The 20,653-nt window shown below is 41.8% G+C and overlaps 1 protein-coding gene across 1 annotated transcript in view; it reads right to left on the bottom strand.

Annotated features, from left to right (window-relative positions):
- Positions 1 to 20,653, bottom strand: part of LOC311012025 (phospholipid phosphatase-related protein type 4-like) — a gene marked incomplete at its 3' end in the record, with an annotated part of 160,176 nt that overhangs the window by 120,315 nt on the left and 19,208 nt on the right. The window contains exon 2 of the mRNA XM_084007298.1: positions 6,966 to 7,151. Within this exon, the coding sequence (XP_083863424.1) occupies positions 6,966 to 7,151 (186 nt within the window). The remainder of the gene's footprint in view (positions 1 to 6,965; positions 7,152 to 20,653) is intronic.

Genomic DNA, 20,653 nt, shown 5'->3' with positions numbered 1-20,653 from the left:
AGACAAAGACAAGAAAAGGTTGGGTTTCATTCAATAACCCTCATGCCCTCCTCAAATTTACTACGCACTCGACACCCTTGTGGCAAAAAAAAGTCACGCACTTACAAACTTCTATAAAATCATCATACATCAATATTTCTTTCTATTTTTTTTTAAATAAATCTCATAAACAACTTCCACCTTGCTCAAAACTACCAAACATTCAATCATTTTCAGAATTTTAGCCCTTTAAATGTCAGTTTAATTCTTTTCATTTTTAATCGCCAAAAACACAAGAAATTATTTATTTTCCATATAATAAATGTGACCCGCCACGGCAAAACCAGCAACAAGTCAGCTGGGACGAATTCGCGTTAATGACAAAACAAGCTTTTTTTTTCAAAGTTAGTGATTTTCATTTTTTGTCAATAGAGTATAAAAGACATGTGAAGTAAAAAATTATTCGATTTAAAAAATATAAGCTATATATATGCTGAGAACAGGCTGTTTCTGTGCCTGCACCTTTAAATGCTAATGAGTTCTGTCTGTCATCGCCGACTTGAAGAGTGATGGAGAGGATGCCGCTTATGCTAGCGGTAGAATGCGCCAATGTTTACGGTGATTGTATCGCTATGGCTCGCCTATGTGGCTCAGGTGAAGTTGCTGGGTCCCGTATGGTTGGGACAGATCCTAACTCCTTTTGTTACGTAACAACAGGAGCTAAATCTGAACAGAATGTAGGAGCACCATTTTACTAGTGGGGGGGCTGCAGAGACCATGCAGGAGTCGCTTGTTTTCCTCATTCTGGGAGTTGACAGGCTCAGGAAGGACCAGTTTATAGGTGTAAAGACCAAAGAAAACATGCTTTTAATAATATGGGACCTTCTAGACTGAGGTGACCGGATTTGAGGTGCATCTTTTCAACCGGCTAGGAGCAGGACATCAAACTATAAAACATGTAACTCCTACTGGAAATTGCCACTATGACATTTACATTAACATTTAGGTCATTTAGCAGACGCTTTGGTCCAAAGCGACTTACAATAAGTACATTTGTCAAAAGAAGGACAAAAATAGAACAAGTGTTAGTTCCTCATCTGATTAAAGTAGTACCTTAAGAGCAACAGTGCTATGATCAGAGTGCTAGGTAAGGTTTTTTTTTGGGGGGGGGGGGTGTAAGTGGGTCATGCTATGTAGAGTCGAGGTGTGTCTTGAGCCTTTGAGTCTGGACTTTGCTGAGCGACATTTGTTTGATTTCAGCGATGGTGGTACCAGCCGGCCAGCTGTAGTAGAGAAGCGAAGTGCTCGCTTCGGGGCATGAGGTTTGACCAGTGTTTGAAGGTAGATGGGTGCCGTTCCTTTGATGGCCCTGAAGGCCAGTGCCATCGTCTTGAATTGGATGGTGGTTGACTGTGTCGAATGCAGCAGATAGGTCGAGGAGAATGAGAACGGAGGAGTGGGATGAGGCTCTGGCGTCTCGCAGGAACTCGGTCACTGTGAGGAGGGCCGTCTCAGTGGAGTGAGCAGTCCTGAATCCTGATTGATTAAGGTCAAGGAGGTTGTTCTGCGAGAGATAGGATGACAGTTGGTTGTAGGCGGCACGTTCCAAGGTTTTAGAGAGGAATGAAAGAAGAGATACAGGTCTGTAGCTTTGGATGTCAGTAGCGTCTAGGGTGGGTTTTTTAAGGAGAGGCTTCACCGTAGCTGTCTTAAAAGCCGCTGGAATGACACCTGAGGTGAGGGAGGAGTTGATCAGGGTGGTGAGGAATGGCAAGATGTCGTGTGAGATGTCCTGGCAAAGAGAGGAGGGAACCGGGTCAAGGGAGCAGGTGGTGGCATGGTTAGATGTAACAAGTGCATGAACGTCTTCAGAGGTGAGGGGGCTAAAGCTGGTAAGGCCATCAGAGTTGAGAGTTGGGGGAGATGTTTTCTGGGAGGGAATAGGCATGAATGAGGAGCTGATGTCATATACTTTCTTGGTAAAGTAAGTTGCAAAGTCATCAGCAGTAAGGGAGGAAGGTGGGGAGGAGGGGTGAGGAGGGAGGAGAACATGGAGAAAAGTTTCCTGGGGTTGGAGGCAGAAGAGTTGATCTTTGCCAGGTAGAAGGCAGATTTAGCTGCCGAAACAATTGAGGTGAAGTCAGAGAGGAGGTGGTGGTAGTGAGCAAGGTCCTTGTGCTGGCCCGATTTTTTCCATTTTCTCTCTGACGCTCGCAACAATGATCTGTTGGTTCGCAGAGGTTCGGACAACCAGGGAGGCGAGGGAGATGATCGCGCAGGTCGTGAGATTGGGGGACAGAGAGTGTCCAAAGAAGAGGAGAGTGAGGACATCAGGATGGAGGAGGCTTCCTCAGTAGGCATTAAGGAGAACTGTTCTGAGGATGGTAGCGAGGAAATAACAGTTGAGGAGAGAGCGGAGGGAATGTTGAAGTCACCGAGGACAACGAGTGGTGTGCCATCATCAGGGAAGCAGCTCATCCATCTCATCTAAAAAGTCACCGAGAGGACCGGATGGGCGATAGATCACTATGATGTTGAGCTTGAAAGGAAGGGTGACAGAGACGGCGTGGAATTCAAGTGTAGATCGGGGTAGGTGGTCCAGAGGAAGGACCTGGTAGGACCATCTCGGTGAGATGAGGAGCCCAGTTCCTCCTCCTCGCCCTGTTCGTCTTGGGGAGTGTGAAAACGAGTAGGCAGTTGAAAGGGCAGCTGGACTGGCAGTGTTTTCTAGGGTGATCCAGGTCTCTGTAAGGGCCAGGAAGTGGAGAGTCTGCAGGGAGGCATAGGCTGAAATGGTGTCCGCCTTCTTGACTGCAGACTGGCAGTTCCACAGCCCCCCTATAATTCATAATTGTCCATCTTCAGGGTGGGATTCTTATCAAACTTGAGAAGTCTGGAAAAGATCTGAAAACATGGAGTCCAGTTATACAACAGTTATTACAACAGTTCATCATGTCACAAGTGACATCAAAATTCTTTGTGTCGCCAAGGCAATGCCCTCCAGTAAAAAATCATATATTTCACACTGAAGCATCATCAAGTCCTTAAGGCTCTGCTGACCAAGTTTGACTAGGGTCTGATCAACCAGCTGTTGAGACTCCCTGGGGGCACTATGACTTTATGTCAATATTGTCACATAAATATGTTCAGGCCAGGATGGTGATCAAATGTGGAAGGTTTGGAGCAGATCGGAGGCCCCGCCAACACCCTTTGATAAAACATAAAAAGGTTTGTGAGTGAACTTAGTCAATGCCTTGCGAGTAAGCTGAGCACATTTGAACTTGGTCGGGTATAAATCTCTGGGAGGACTTGGTCACAGAGTGCTTTCAAAATAACATATAATATTAAAAATGGCGTACTTCTTGTTGGGATTAGGGTAGGGCTCCAAGAGGCTTTGCCTTGTCTTAAGATGTTACATATGCGTACAGATTTTCATCCATCTTTGTGAAAGTCAGTTGTGAAAGGGCTTTAACTTTGAAAACTGTTAGGGGGCCCTATCGCGCTGTTTTTCCAGGCATATTCCTCAGACCCATATCAGATCACTATTAATCGCAAAACTGGACAGAAGTGAAAAATGTCCCAGCCTTGTTTTCCCCTCCAAACGCATACGATAAGAAAAGAATGAATGAATCTTTCAAATTTCAATTGGTCCTTTGCCCGACTTCAGTGCTTGGGCCCTAATAATACCTTATAACCAAACAAGGAAATGAGGGCACAAGGCAGTTTCAGGGCCAAGAGAAATTCAGGTGACAGAACCTTCAGTTTGAAAGGTCCAGTTTGAAAGGAACCTCAAACAGGAGGGTAAGCATTCTAACAGGGCCCCAAGTCACTTTAAAGGGGACACCTTGAAAGAGGGAATGGCTGATTTACTCCGGAATTGTGTGACTGAAATAGTGCTGCAACTTGACGTTTCCAGTCACGCGCCTGTCTGGACTACCCAAAGAAGCCAGCCTCCTAAAACTGAGCACCCCATTCCTTGACTTTCTTGCGCAACCTTGTCCGAAAGGAAACATCATACACATATGTGACCCGCCAAGGCAAAACCAGCAACAAGTCGAGTGGGACGAATTCCCGAAAACGACAAAATAAGCTTTTTTTTCCCAAAATTTGTGATTTTCGTTTTTTTGCAGAATATGCAAGTTGAGATCATGAAGAAGCCACTCCATGTTTCAGATAACAGTATTGGTTGCCGTAAAAGTATACATTTTGTATTTGTACTTTCGGAAAAAATCTGCCGTTGCCTGTGTCTTCGCTGGGGTTTGCACGGCAAAGCAGTTCATTTCCATACTGATCACCGTTGGCCATTCACGCGCTGTTGTTATTTTTTCGGCCAATCACGTTAGAAGCGAAACACATGGCTACTTATACAGCGCCTGTGTCCCGCAACTGATCAGCTGGAGCGGAAGACATCAGATGCTATATCTTACAGGATAAAGACAGCGAAATGGAGGAAATCCGTAAAATTGACTGCAAATGCTACGGAAGAAGAAAGGAGAACTCTCTCCTTGGAAGACGTTCAGCATACGGATGGATTATTTAGCTGCCGAAAGAGAGCAAACGGACATACAGTCGTTATGTCGGAGATGACTGCATCCACCAAAAAGCCGCAGACAAAAAGAAGGAATACTTTTCAGTTTCTTATGGGGTGAGTTTCCATTAACATCCAAGTAATCTACTTTGCTTAGCTGTCTAAGTTAGCTCAGTACTGTCATTTTAAAATCGTATGCACATCAAAACTAAGCTGTAATGGGAGGTTTTTGGCTCGTAATGTGGGCATCCGATTTAAGAGTAATGTGCTAAGGGGCCTGTTGGCATTGCTTGAATTGACTGTGATGCTAATAGTTTAGCAACTAGCCTACCTGAGGACAATAGGCTAGTTGCTAAATCTACTTAGCTACTTAGACGGTGCCTGCAGGCTAACAGATATCACTGAGTGACATCTGTAGGGGGGAGGGCTTATCTGAATGAGATGCAAATGAGCACCATTGTGTTTCCTTGCTCGCCAGGTGAGGTGAGATTTGCAAATCTTTCAGGCCAGATTTCCATGTGTTAGACATCATTGGAAAGCTTAGAAACTACACTTTCAGAATCTGTGAATAACTCAAAATGATGAAAAAGCCAAAGGCCTGATGAACTGATCAACACATTTACAGAGGTTTCTAGTGCGATGCTCTCCCTCCCTGTTGTCTGGGCAAACCATTCCCTAGTTGCTAGTAAGGTCAATTGGCCTCATTCACCAATATCTTTTCTTAGATTCTTTCTTAAGCTGTTCTTTAGAAGGTTTCTTAAGAAAACTCTACGTGGCATTCATCAACGTGTTCTTGAACTGCAGAATTGTTCGCAGCTGTGTTCGTAAATTGATGAATGCCATCTCCTCGTAAGTTGTGAGCGCGTGCCAGGGGAGTCTAATTTACATAGGATTTGCATAGGTAGCCACCCATCAATGCCCATAAAAGAGACTGCAGGACCGTCGGCAGACACATATGTCATACAGCGGAAACAGCATCGATACAATGCCAATAGCAAAACGCAAAGCAAGGGGAGCGCCTCAGGTAAAGAGGGAAAAAAACTTCAGCAGTTCAGAAGTGGAGGTACTGCTGCAGGAAATAACCTGCAGGAAAAAAGTTATATTTAGTAGCCTCAGCGCAGGCTACACTAACACAAATAAATAAGAAATAATTAAAAAAAAGATCGCAAAATGCCGACGGGAGATGCAACGGACAGGAGGGGGAACAGCCACCCAAAACTGTGAGATGGACCAGCGCATCGGGGGCCATCATCGGGGAAACGACACTCTCAGGTATGCTATATGGGAAAAATGTAAATCACTGTTTTTTAACAGTTACTTTTTAGGAGCACCATCGACTGAGTGTCTGGATCCAGACCTGGGCCCCGAGGCAACGGTTTCATCCCCTCCCTGTGCTGTGGCTACTCCAGAAGAAGCGAAAGATTATTTATTTTCTGAAAGAATGCCTTTATTTAAAACGTGTGTCCTAAAGGCAGGAGTTTACCAATAATGTGTGTAAGATCAGAATACATCTTGGTATTGGACTGAGGGTCGCAGCAATGGCTTGATTTGTTATTTATTCACAGATGAAGTCCCGCAGAGCCAAGAAACGGAACCAGAACCCTCCTGCAGCAGTACCTACACGTGTACTCGGGCCCGTGCCTCCCCACGCCTGATCTCGGACGAGGTGCTGGACAATCAAAAAAGGATCGCAGACTCACTCGAGAAGATTGCATCAACACATGTTTCCAATTGACTTGATTCATGTTAATTTACATTTCATTTATTTTAAAATAAAAAAAAATGTCCTGTAAATTACCCAAAAATAAAATGAATAAATGAATTAATAAATAAATGTGACCGAAAGATCACTGTAATATCATATTTTAATGAACTGGACAAAAGAAGACAACACAACCATGCGAACATGTCGGCACATTTGTGCGTAAGAGTACTCCTGAGTGTTGGTAGGATTTGTTCGTACCTAAGAACAAATCATGGATAAGAAAACATTGATGAATGCCACGATCTTCATCAAAACTTTGTAAGTAGGACTTAAGAACAAATTTGTTCTTAAGAACGGTTCGTGAATGAGGCCCAATGTTACTATCCTGTCACAAACAGCCAACATCCCCACCCACCTCGTAATCGTGAAGGGTCACAAGCATTCTTCCAGCCATCGCCCCATTTTTGGGAACTTCTGGGACTGTCTGTGGTACGCCCCCACTCGAAACTCAAACCGGACAATTCATCTACATTCCACTGAACAAACAAGTCCCACTGTCCCGCTGGCCCATGATCCACTTGGATCAGGAACTAGCCACGGTAAAGGGGGCCCATTTATTCTCGACCGAGGACGTGGCCAATGGTTTCATTGAAATTCAATCATTCAAACAGCTTTAATAAGACCGGACGTGTACAATCTCAGTCCCTGAAACCAACCAGTGTGTGAGCTATCACTGTTTGGAGATTTACTTACAGTGGCAGTGGGAGCGGCGAAGGCCAAACTGAAGAGCAGAGGGAGGGTGCAGACTTCCTGTCTGGGCAGGATGTAGGGCAGAGACAGACTGCGGTCATTACAACTGTACCCAGAATGCACCGGCTGGAAAATATCCGTGAGCTCCAGGAAATAAAGACTGACAACAGAGGAGGCCAGGATAGGGAGCTGCAGTCAGGAAACACAGAAAAATTGAAAAATTAAGTCAAGTCAGTTTTAATTACATAAAATGAAAAAATAAGTTATCTCAAGTCACTTTTCATATAGAGCAGGTCTAGACCGGTAGGGAAAGCTCTGGGGTGACAGCAGCAAAGGCAGAACCTAGGAACTGGAAAATACTGGCATTACGTATTAAATGCACTCATGCAAATGTGACACCTATGCCTCCACACAACCACAAGAAATTTATGGATGATTTTTACAAAATGTTGTTTTAAACTTTTAAATGTATCTCAAAACTAAGAGGAGCTTTATTGGAATCCAAAATAGTACGCCATGGTTTGGTTTTGGTACTTTTTGCTGCAGACATGTTTAGACAGCACTGAAAGAGGACTGTGTGTAGAAACTTAGCAGCATGGTCAGATGTGTACCGTTGACATGGTGAACGTTGTAGTGGGACACTTATACCTATATAAACTTACATCAAGTGTTGGCTTTCCAGTGCCGATTATCAGTGGAGTAGTTTCATTATGTAAGTCAAAGCCCTCTGACCTCCCTCCTATCATCATTTCGCAGGGCTCAGTGATTGAAACTGTGTCTCATTATAAATATCTGGGAATTATAATTGATGAATCTCTTTCTTTTAAGCCTCATATCCAGCAACTTGTGAAAAAACTAAAGATAAAATTATGTTTTTACTTTAGAAACAAATCTTGTTTTTCTTTTGAAGCCAAAAAAAGACTGGTGATGTTTTATATATGAATGCATCTTCGAAATGCCTACAGTTTCTGGACACAGTCTACCACGGAGCACTGAGATTCATCACCAATTTTAAAACCCTCACACACCATTGCTCCTTGTATGCTCAAGTTGGATGGTTTGCCCTGTCCACCCGCAGACTCCATCATTGGCATATGCTTATTCATAAGACTATCCTTGGTGTTCTTCCTTCATACCTGCAGAAGTATGTAATTCAAAAAGGCACAGGAACTCATCTTATTAACTGTACCTAGAGTCCGTACTGAACTGGGGAAAAGGGCATTCAGTTATGCTGCGCTCTCCGCATGAAACCAGCTGCAGAATAAACTGAAACTACATGTTCTATTTTTAGCTCTTACTTTATCGGCAATGATACGTTGTGGTTTCTTTGTTTCCTTCTTTTGACAAATGTACTTATTGTAAGTCGCTTTGGACAAAAGCGTCTGCTAAATGACCTAAATGTAAATGTAAATGTAAGGAGCTGGTTTCTCTTAACAGTTTTAAATCCCTTCTTATTGATGCTGAAACAGACTCTTCTGTCTGTACATGCTTGTTGATGATGTTCTGTTTATGACTTTATATGTTTTCTGTTGTTTTTAACCTTTATCTATAATTGTGGAATTGTGTTGCTGCCTGTCTTGGCCAGGACTCTCTTGTAAAAGAGATTTTTAATCTCAATGAGACATGTTTCCTGGTTAAATAAAGGTTAAATAAAAAAAATAAAAAAATAAAATTGAACAACTGAATTCTTCACACACTCTAGGAAACAACACTTATATTGTCCTTGTTCACATCATTTTATGTAGATGTAACACGGTGTGTAAGCTGCGCAGCAGGCTGGTGAACAGCAGCAGAGCTGGGTCCAAAGTAGTGTTCACTCCAAACGCAAAGCAAATGTTCTAAACATTTCAATGTCTGTTCTAGTCTTCACACCCAGTCATCAGGCTGTCTACACACCGGCACCAACAAAGGCCAGAAAGGTGTCCATCAAGTCCAGTAAGTATTAAATGGACAAGAAAAATGGGAAGATTTAGGGCTGTGCTAAACAATCCACTATTACTAAAGACATTTAATTACATCCTACAGGAGGGAGACATCCCACCCTCTTGGAGGGAGGCAACGATCTCAGTTATTTAGTAGTTTGGTTTTCGAATAAGTTTATCAGAGTTATCCAAATATGATAGACCTTCAGCACGTATCAAGGTAAATGGTGATCTATCTGAGCCCTTTATTCTGAACCGTGGGTGCAGACAGGGTTGCGCAATCTCGCCACTCCTCTTCAATTTATTTATAGAAACACTAGGTCAATTAATCAGACAAAATCAATATATTAAGGGTATTGCACTGTCAGGAGTTGAGCATAAGGTAGCAATGTTCGCTGATGATGTGCTGGTCTGCCTGGGGGAGCCGGAGAGGTCGTTCAGTGAACTGATGTCTACTTTGACTGATTTCGGGAAGTTATCTGGCTACAAAGTCAACATTTTAAAAACTCAGGTGATGACACTTAATTATGCTGCTCCTGTGACTTTACGTAAGAACTTTAAGGTAAACTGGGAAATGATAAGATTAAATATTTGGGGATACATCTGACCAACGACCTCTCAGGGCTCTTCCGGGCAAACTATGAGCCAATATCCTCGAGTATAAAAGCTGATTTGCACAGATGGAATCTGGTCCCCTTCTTGAGCCTTAGTTCTAGGATAAGTGCAGTTAAGATGAATATGCTCCCTCGACTTCTCTACCTTTTTAGGAACTTGCCTACACTCTTAGAAATAAAAGTGCTAAGTAGAACCATATAAGGTTCTTCGGCTTGTCCTCATAGGAGAACCCTTTTTGGCTCCAGGTAGAACCTTTTATAAAGGTTCCACCTGGAACCCTTTTGGAAGGTTCTACCGAGAACCCCACATAAAGGGTTATACCTAGAACTGTGTGTGTAAGGTTCCACCCAGAACCTCTCATGAGAGGTTCTACAAAGAACCCACGCAGGGAGTTCCACTAAGAACCCTTTCATTTTTCAAGGGTTACGTCTAGAACCCACACAGGGATTCCACTAAGAACCCTTTCATATTTCAAGGGTTTCATCTAGAACCTGCACAGGGAGTTCCACTAAGAACCCTTTCATTTTCCAAGGGCTACGTCTAGAACCCACACAGGGAGTTCCACTAAGAACCCTTTCATTTTTCAAGGGTTTTATCTAGAACCCACACAGGGAGTTCCACTAAGAACCCTTTCATGTTTCAAGGGTTTCATCTAGACCTCACACAGGGGGTTCTAAAAACATCCCTTTTGAAAGGTTTTCACAAATAACCGTCTTGTCTTCTGAGGGTTCTATACAGATCAGTTTAGTTCATATTATATTGTGGTCATTTATCATGTTGACATTGAGCAAACATTCAAAACATTTTAATGAGAAAAACATTTATTTAAAGATAGTCCAACAGAACAGGCTGTGTAGGTCCCAGGGGAGAACAGGTCAAAAGTCAGCATAGGTCCGGTGGAATCAGCAACATGACAGGCCAGACACATCATGCTGTCCTCAGTAGGTGAATTTGTGTAATCTCCAGCAACGGTGACATGGCAGAAAGGGGAGACAAAAAAGAGTTTGAGTTCCATCAATCCAAGGTGCACTTACTTCGCCTTATTGTAAGCTATCTACATACAATAAAATAATGCATGGTCCAATGAAAGGAATCAGAGTACATATACTGTACGTAGTAATTGTGACAGTGGAACAGAATCATGAGAAAGTGAGGGAACCCCACAAAGTTTTCACATTGATTTAAATAATGTTAAAATACTTTTCAGTGTTATGTAACAAGTACTCAAAATGTTACGTATTATAACAATAATGGAAATCTCAGCAAAACCCTCTTTTTCAAGCCAATGGCACACTTCGGCTTTCGTCCAAGCTGTGTAAGTCATTTCTACAAGAAAACAAACAAGCAAGCAAACGAACAAAACATAACAAGAAACAAATGCTTAGTCCACCTTTCACCATAAAAGTCCTCAGCTAGGGTCAAGCATGCTGAAATAAGATATTATATTTAGCTCACCTTGATTCTCTGAAGTTTCTTCTGTTCTCTCTCGCTTCTGTTCTTCTTTGTTCTGTTCTGTTCGCAGTAATCACTACCGCAATCCATGGGGCAACCACCGTCACACATGACAGCCACCATTGGGCCAGCTCGCAGGCCCAACACACCAAACCTCTCCCTTTCCCCTGGGAGATCAAAGTTCAATTCCTGGCATCAACAAACCCTGATGTAGTAGCCCCAAAGTCAGCATTACAATATGATTTTTTTTTTAACATCAGTTAAGGCTTGGCCTCTGACATCAAAGACCTTCCTTTATCACTGAACTTATGTGCAGCTTCACAACTTGACTAAGCCAGTCAGCAGGGTACAGCAGCCATGGGATGAGGCCGATCATGGAAAAGTATGAGGAGGAGACAAATACATACATTTTCTGTAAAATAAGTGTTTAATATTTTTCAAATTGTCTGTCACTAATCCACACATCACCTCAGTAGGCATTAACATGGTCACTCTGCCTCAACCAGGCCTTGAACTCACAACTTCAAACTGTATCTCTAGATCACCTGACTTGTAACAAACTTTCAAAAGCCTTTGTCCAGTGAGTAGTATAGCTCACTTAGATGCCCCAGAAAGAGAGGTTATATCCTTGCTGTAGGGACCCAGGGTTCAATTCCCCTTGCTGCTTCTTTGCTGTGTGTCATTTCCTCCTGAAGAAGGGAGTAGTGTAACTAAACTTTTAAAAAATAAACACAATTATAGCTGCTGCGCAGCAATGGGTCGGCTCCAGACTATTTTTGGCAACTTTAGGCAATTCTGAGCAACAAACAGGAGAATAGGAAGGCAAGACAGTTGACATTGTAAGGTTGCTCATTTTGCACCAGTTGAGGCTGAAATCCACAATTTCAAAACCAAAGACCATTGTCTATCACACTGAGCTAATTGGCAAGTGGCAACTCAACTGTGGCTTCACAAATTGACTAAGCCATTCACAGTCAAAAATCAGTGTTTGAGGTAAAATTCTGATGTTTTTGTCAAACATCATCTACCATGACTCTAAAATTTTGCACATTTGTTTCACAAAAACTACCAGGTATTTTGATGTATTACAACTATCACCCATGCTGGGGCTTGAACCCACATTGTCTGGCACCAAGAACCGGCTCCTAGCCAACTGAGCTAATTGTCTGGAAGTGCAACCAGCAAGGTATGATATCTGTCAACATGGGAATTGATACTGTGACTTAAAAGCAGAAGTCACAGTTTGTACAGACAGAGCGGCCACTAAACAGACACATGACAACAGACACATGATCAGCTCCCTCTGTCTGACCACTGACATGAAGGAGCTGTCAACCTGGCTGTGCGAGTGAGTGTGGCGAGTCAGAGGAGGCCCTGATCTACACATTCTGCTGGATAGCTCAGTGGGTAATGGTACAGACTTTAGATTTGGAGGGTGGGGGGTAAAATCCCAGTCACAGCTAATCTTTGCCTGGGTCAACAAGATTTGCTGATGAAGGTCTTGCGTTCTTATAATTAATGGTTGTGAAAATAAATTGGTAACAGAACATTTCAGTTTCATTATTTGTATGTCTGATCAGAATGTGTAAGGTAATAGACTAGTATGGTGGACCTGATGACTCCACCCAGCTAGCAGGTTAGCTCAGTCACTATTGCCAGTGGCTTTAGACTGTTGTTGTTGAACTGGTGTTCAAATCCCAAGATCGGCAATTATGTTACAGTTTGATCAACAGTATCTGGAGAAGAAGAAAAAAACAAATAAACAAAAAATGGATATGAAAAGTATTTGTATCAGTAGTCACAAGGAATTGTATTACCATTATTGGTAAGTGTTATCAGGAAGTTCCCTGGTGACAGGATATTATACCCATGCTTTCAACAATCCCTGAAGAACTCTTTCTTCCAAAAACGGTTCTCTAAATCAAAATAGTTCTTACTGGAACCCTTAGCGTTACCAAGAACCCTTTTAAAACCCTTTATTCAGGAAAGGGGTTTTAAAGGGTTCTCTCGATCAAAATGGTTCTTACTGGAACCATTAGTGTTACCAAGAACCCTTGAAAAACCCTTTCTTCGGGAAAGGGTTTTTCAGAAGCAAATGGTTCCAGGTAGAACCTCAGCCCTTGTAGAAGAACCCTATTTCTAAGAGTGTATAGAGGTGAGTGAAAATCAATTCAGGGAATGGGACAAATGGATCTCCAGATTTGTTTGGCAGGGCCGGAAACCAAGGATTAAATATGCTACCCTTCAACTCGCCAAGGAAAGTGGAGGGTTGGGTCTCCCCTGTTTAAGGAATTACTATTATGCAGCACAGATAGCTCCCCTTCTATACTGGTGTAACAAAACTTATATAGCTAGGTGGAAGGAGCTGGAGTCCAATCTGTCAAATCAGTTCCCCATCCAAGCTGTAATAGCGGATAAGGGTCTAATGTGTCATTTAAAAGAGTTGGAGAACCCCTGGTTGACCCACACTCTCAAAGTCTGGCAAAAGGTAATTAATACTTGTGAGATACATAGAATGTTGAGAATTTTCAGATGGTTTGCTTATGACTCCGATTTTATTCCCAACAAACACGACTCTAGCTTCAAATCATGGACAATATACGGTCTCACAACATTCTTTTCACTTACTCAAAGACACACTGTGCACAGTTTTGAGACCTTGCGGGTAAAACATGGGTTGGCACGAAACAAATTTCATAGACACTTGCAACTACGATCATATATTGATCATGAATGTAAGTTGACTGACCTTTCAGATGTTGAATCAGAATTTTACTGCATTTTGAAAACTGCCATGACCATGACCCCTTCTAACTCCATCTCAAAACTATACACAGCTCTCTCCCATGCAACTGATAATAACACTTTATACATTAAAGGTAAATGGGAAAGGGAATCAGGGATTGAGATTTCTGAAGAGGCGTGGGGCAATATCTGGTCCTTCCAGTGGACAACATCCAGCTCCATGAGCTGGAGAGAGCATTGCTGGAAGAACATTATTAGATACTTCAAGACACCGTATCAGGAGAGGTATAGGGGTGCACATATGCCATGCTGGAGACAATGTGGCTCAACTGTTGCTAACCATTATCATATCTTCTGGGATTGTCCCAGGTTAAACACTTTCTGGAAGGGTATCCAGGCTTCCTTAAACACGGTCTTTAACACTCGAATACCCTGGGTCTTGTCTGTTTTTTGGAACGTAGGAGCGAGATAAAGCTTCTGCAACTACTCTTGGTGGCAAGTAAGAAAAAAGTTACAAGGAGATGGCTAAGCCCGATTCAGCCTACCATGGATGATTGGATTGGAATTACTCTAGAGATATTTAGGATGGAAAAATTGACCTATCGATTAAGAATCCAAAAGGAAAAATTCTACCAAATTTGGAACAACTGGATTTCATTCATAGCCCCCACGAGAACATACTTTATTTGATCTCACTGGTATTATTGTTTCGTAATTTTTCTTTTTTAATTTCTGACTGGTTACTGTTGATTATTTCTATGACAGCAGCAGCAGGCGGCCACCCTGGTTCCTGTACATAGTCTCATGTAATCTGTTCCATCTATGATTAAGTTGTATCAGAGTTTTCTCTAAGTGAACATGTGAACCTCATCTGGCTTTGTTTTTCCCGGGCGAATTGTCAGTACCGTCCTCGAGAGGATAATGAATATCTACTGATGTTATTCTATGACAATTGCTGTGAAACTTAACTTAACAAGAGGAGAGTGGGCAATACAAAGGATGAACGTAATCTGATACACGATCCATGACTGTACCCACTTTGGACTCTATGCCTGGATGACTGGTGATTCTTTTTTTCTGGACTCAAAACAAACAAAACTGGAAGGACATGTGTTTTTATTTCCACTATTGTTACTGTGCAGGTGTTTTTACTTGTCCATCCCAAATAAAGATACAATTAAAAAATGCAGTCATATATGGTGGTAAATGGTGTGTATGTCAAGAAGAATGAGACACCTCTTTGCTTCTATAACCTTATACGTGTCAGCTATTAACACACAGACACACAGCTACAGTGCAAATAACAGAATGGAATGACTCTCCGCACAAGGCCAAATATTCACAGAGCACATATAAAATAAATGTGTTTCAGTACACAAGATGATGCCAAGCCTGATGTAAAACATTAGCAGCAAATACATGTTGGGTGAGTCAATCTATGAAAAAAAAGGGCTTAACCCCAAAAAAATTGATACAAAAGGTTTTTCAATGGATTCTAGTAGTATTTGGTGTGCTGAATAACATACTAAAAGTATACCAAAATATACCTCCCAGAAAGCCCTCATTACCAAGATGGCGGCCGAAATGGCGGCGGGGAGCTTGAAATTGCTATATCTCAAATTGAAAAAATGTTGCAAAGGAATTTTCAACTGATTCTGGTACCTCTAGACATGCTTACGAACATACTAAAAATCTAGGAAAATACACCTTCCGGAAAGGCTTAATTTTCAAGATGGCGTCCAAAATGGTGGCCGGCCAAGCTTAAAATGGCTATATATCTCAATAGAAAAAGATTATTCGAATGATTTTTCACTTGATTCTGGTACCTGCAAATATGCTTATGAACATACTAACAATCTAGGAAAATATACCTCCCAGAAAGGCTTCATTTTCATAATGACGTCCAAAATGGCGGCCGGGAGCTTAGAATGGCTAAATCTCAAATGGAAAATGTTACAAAAGAATGTTTCAACTGATTCTGGTACCTCTATACATTAAGAACGTGCAACAAATCTAGGTAAATATAACTGCTAGAAAGGCATCATTTTCAAAATGACTGCCTGTAAGCTTACATTGGTTAAATTGATAAAATTGGTTACTATTCAAACTAGAAAGGTGGTGTTGGTGTTGAACAACATAAATGCCACACTTATTGTGGTCTTTATTCATCATCATCTTCGGGCTCCTCTGGAAGAAACTTGTTATGTGGATTGTAACATTCCTTAAGTTGACATGGTCCACAGACAGTAGTACAAGGTAGTCCATATTTTCTGCAAGAGCAGCGGAGTTTCTTGCAGGCAGTGGTACAGTTACAATGAATGACCTTCAAGAGACTGTCTGGAGCAAGATTCATTGTTGACATGAGTGGGACAAATCTATTGTCCTGCAGGCTCCACCCCCAGTTCAGGGCATCCATACCATCTTCTGTTCCCATCCAGACCATGACCTGGTAGTATGCTCTACGAGAGTGAAATTTGGTCGCAGATTCAGTTGGTGGCAGACGTTAGGGCGTTACAGTTGATGAAGCTGAGACAACCTTCTTGCTGAAAATGTTATATTGCATTGCTGCAAGGGAGTCTGTGCACTTTCCACCAAAGAGGACAGCCATTACTTGGCACCCAAGGTCATCGATCACCTCTGTGGTCTGGTTTGGGACAATGAATGCATTGGCACAAGATCGAAGGACAGGATCCCCTTTTACAAGCTCCTGGAAAGCAGTCTTTTTGCCAACCCCGAAGATCCGAGAAGTTGTGTCACAGCCAGTGAGAGCATGGATGAACATCAACTGAGAACACACATCATGTCCAAGTACTTCTTTTAAATGGTTTACTGCATACACTTTAAAACTGCCATCAGCTTTTGACTTGTCCGATCTGAAATAAACGCCCTTACTATCTCTCTGTGCATAGTTAAGTAGTAAGACAAGGAGATCTGTATCTTCTCCAATCAGCGTAGTGGTGTGAAGAAGAGATGATTGGATGAGGTAGACATCGTAAGGGCCACAGTGGGCCCTTACGATGTCTACATCAGCATCTCCAATTGAATTGACCACAGTGCAACCCCTTTCTTTCAGTTCATCGCTTATCATTTGGATCAGCCTCTGTTTATTCAGATCTCTTGACAGGAACTCCTCCTTTTTACCTGAGAACTCTGTCTCAGCAGTGAAGTTGACAATGGGATGAATATTGTTTCCTCTTCTTTGATGTGTGTTGTCTTTAATGGATGGCCCATCCCCATAGCCATCGAACACAATGGTTGTAGCTGAGCCATAATGTTGGATGGTCTGCATATGACTGCGCAATTTTACTATAGCTTTGTCCGTGCTTCCATGGTATTCGGTGAAGGAGTGAACCTCCATCAAGAACATAATGATCTGTTTCTGGTACAGTATCTAGGATTGCATCACTTGCATGATCACAGATTGCGTGTGCAAGTTGTGGTTTATCAGCCTTGCGGAAGATGTTTCCAGCTTCAAAGAGGGCAGGAGGGAAAGGACTGAGTTTGTAACGCATAACCTCCTCCAATGATAGCTCTCCAGTTTGGGAGACAATCAGGAAACGTTGAAAAAGAAGTGCAGAATCAATTGTTCGATCAGGAGCAACCTTGATAGACGATTTTTGTCCAAGGGTTATGGCTTTATCCTTTCTACTAAATGAGAATGTGAATGCAGGCTGTCCAATCATTTTGTGCATGATATTGCGTCCAACAGAGTCATAATCATGCACGTTCACTCCGTCCTCAGCAACAACACCTGTAACCTGCCTTTCTAGCAGTTATATTTACCTAGATCTGTCGCACGTTCTTAATGTATAGAGGTACCAGAATCAGTTGAAACATTCTTTTGTAACATTTTCCATTTGAGATATAGCCATTCTAAGCTCCCGGCCGCCATTTTGGACGCCATTATGAAAATGAAGCCTTTCTGGGAGGTATATTTTCCTAGATTGTTAGTATGTTCATAAGCATATTTGCAGGTACCAGAATCAAGTGAAAAATAATTTGAATAATCTTTTTCTATTGAGATATATAGCCATTTTAGGCTTGGCCGGCCACCATTTTGGACGCCATCTTGAAAATGAAGCCTTTCCGGAAGGTGTATTTTCCTAGAATTTTAGTAAGTTCGAAAGCATGTCCAGAGGTACCAGAATCAGTTGAAAATTCCTTTGCACCATTTTTTCAATTTGAGATATAGCCATTTCAAGCTCCCCGCCGCCATTTCGGCCGCCATCTTGGAAATGAGGGGCTTTCTGGGAGGTATATTTTGGTATACTTTTAGTATGTTATTCAGCACACCAAATACTACTAGAATCCATTGAAAAACCTTTTGTATCAATTTTTTGGGGGTTAAGCCCTTTTTTTCATAGATTGACTCACCTATGTGAGTTGATATGTGCACAGGGAGACTGCTCCCAATCTTTCAAAAGACATGCTGACTAAAGACATTGTTTGCACAGGATGAGTTTAAAGGACCATCCCAGTGTTACTACATGTAATTTGTCCATCTACAACAATCAGCCAGCTAGCTTACATAAACCTCTACCAAGTTTAATTTTTGACATTGCTGTTTATGTTTTGTTCATATTCAATAAACGTTCCTGGAGTGTATTCCAGAAAGCAGATTTTGTTAAAACTTGGAAGTTTTCCATGCCAGAAAGAGAGTGAACTTACCCTTGTGAACTCTGTGAACCTAACCTGCTCGCTGGCAGGTTTTCTGTCTGTCTGTCTCCTCCCTGACTGTCTCCTCCCTGCCTGTCTGTCTCCTCCCTGTCTGTCTGTCTGTCTGTCTCCTCCCTGTATGTCTACTCCCTGTTTGTCTGTCTCAACATTTCATCTCGCGGACATAATCCAGATTCCTTACAGAGCTCTTTAGATTTGTTGTGAACGGGGGTTTTCTGAAAATGACATTTCTGTGTTGAATGTTGATGTGTGCGGGCAGTGATAATATTTTAATGATATTTTTATTTATTTCAATCATGTTACAAATTGGACAGAAATTAAACTAAAATCACAAATGAAATGTAAATACAGCCAACGGTCAAACAGGAAGGAGGAGCTGCTGGACCTGAAGCCGGTCAGTGGACCAGCTGTTTATAAAACCTGGGGAGAAGTGGACCATGTGCTTTTTGTAGTCCATTATCGTAGTTTATCCAGCGCAGACGCACGTCAATCACCGGATCATCAGCAGCATTATAATGACGTAGATAGTGAAAGTCCGGTCAGATTCTCTGAGCACCGCGGTCGACTTTTCCTAAATCCTTTTCAGTTCTCCTATCGCCTTTCCTTGACACCGTGACGTTTTCCCCAGAGGTCAAGGAATAGGAGTTAGGAATATGAGTTAGGACCTTATTTTTTGACTATTCGACTGCAACCCAGGGTTAGGTTCAGATTTTGTTGAGCCTGCTTTCTGGAATACACCCCTGGTTAGACAGTCCAATCAGAGCCAGCCAATTACTGTTGGCCTATGGGATGCAGCCAAGGGAACATGTGTTCCTTGTGCAGGAAGTAAAAAGAGTGAGCTAGTTATTGAGGTCGGCATACACTGGAATGAGCACAACAACAAGTGGAGACAGGATCGATATCAATGTGTGAATTTTGTCATATATAATACAGTAATTTTAGATCAAAACATCAGGTTGATCTCCCTAAAACCAGAGACTTAACAGTCTCTAGAGAAGAGGTCTTTCAGGCTGATAGTGACCCAGTGGATGAGCCCCCTATTACATATTGCAAAAAATTATGTTAAACTGGTCCGATAATAATGTGTAGTGCAGCTTATAGTGCCATGTATAAAAGTACTTTGTAATGATGTATGGCTGTAGGCTGTAATAATTGTTGACAGATTCATATATTTACAGAAAATATTTTAATTCCATATTGGCATTCCTACATCACAATTTTACCTCACATTGAATAAAGAGGAAGATGGTTGTATTCATGTCAATGTATATTTTTGGATATATTTCCATTTTTGGAAGAAATAAAGCTCGGGATCAAATCATTTCAGGGACCCCCTGCAGTAACTCTGTGGAGCCCCTAGGGGTCACGAACCCCCTGTTGAAGATATCTGCTCTAGAGGGTTAAGACACAGTTTCTACATGAACGTCAGTGACTTTAAAACAGGCAGGCGGAGCTCCTAAAGTACATTGCTTCACTGATGAAGACAGCAGGAACCTCCGCTGATTGAGAGGAGTCAGCATTCTATTGGAATGCCAATTACTGACCCTGTTTAAAAGGGTCATGTTAACTACATTAGGTTCTGACAAAAGGTGCTTTAAGATAAACTCTGCTGGGAGATGAGGAGTCAGTTATTCTTCCCACTCTGTTTGCTTTGTTGGAGTTTTTGGACAAACACAAGGATACATACTAGATATTCTGTTGGGTAGACAAGTGCAGGCATTTTCAAAAGATTTGTGGCAGGTGATTGGAAGAAGCAAGTCTGTCAATATCTGTCAACAGACTACCAGAGCCAGTGTCGTTATTTGCTCTTTTAATAAGGAAATATTCTCCAGTTCTGATCAAACTGATGGTATCGCATCCTCCCTTCTAATCTCTGTAGCCCTCACCTCTGTGTCATCACTAGTGATGGGATAATAAAGGTGCCCCCCCGGGCACGTGGCAGTGGTGAATTTCAATTATGAGAATAATCCTAAATATCATCAGAAGTGACATAAAAACAATCTAAATGTCTAGCTCACTATCCTGGTAGAGAATTAAAAAATGGTTTATAAAAAAACATTTTAAATGTACATTTATTTATTCATCCTTTATTTATGCTGGGAGACTTGATGTTTTACGATCATCTTATTTTTTTATGTTCACATTACTTGATCAATGTACACACAATATGTATCAAAACATTTCTTGTTAAAATTTCAAAATCTATCAACATTTCTTTAACATGACAGCTAGAGCATTGCTCCTCAAGAATCTCTCTAAGTTAACATTCTGTGTGATTAA

This window comes from Eutrigla gurnardus, assembly GCF_963514095.1.
Source record: "Eutrigla gurnardus genome assembly, chromosome: 4".
NCBI lineage: Eukaryota > Metazoa > Chordata > Actinopteri > Perciformes > Triglidae > Eutrigla > Eutrigla gurnardus.
This window is presented reverse-complemented; position numbering and strand designations above follow the sequence as displayed.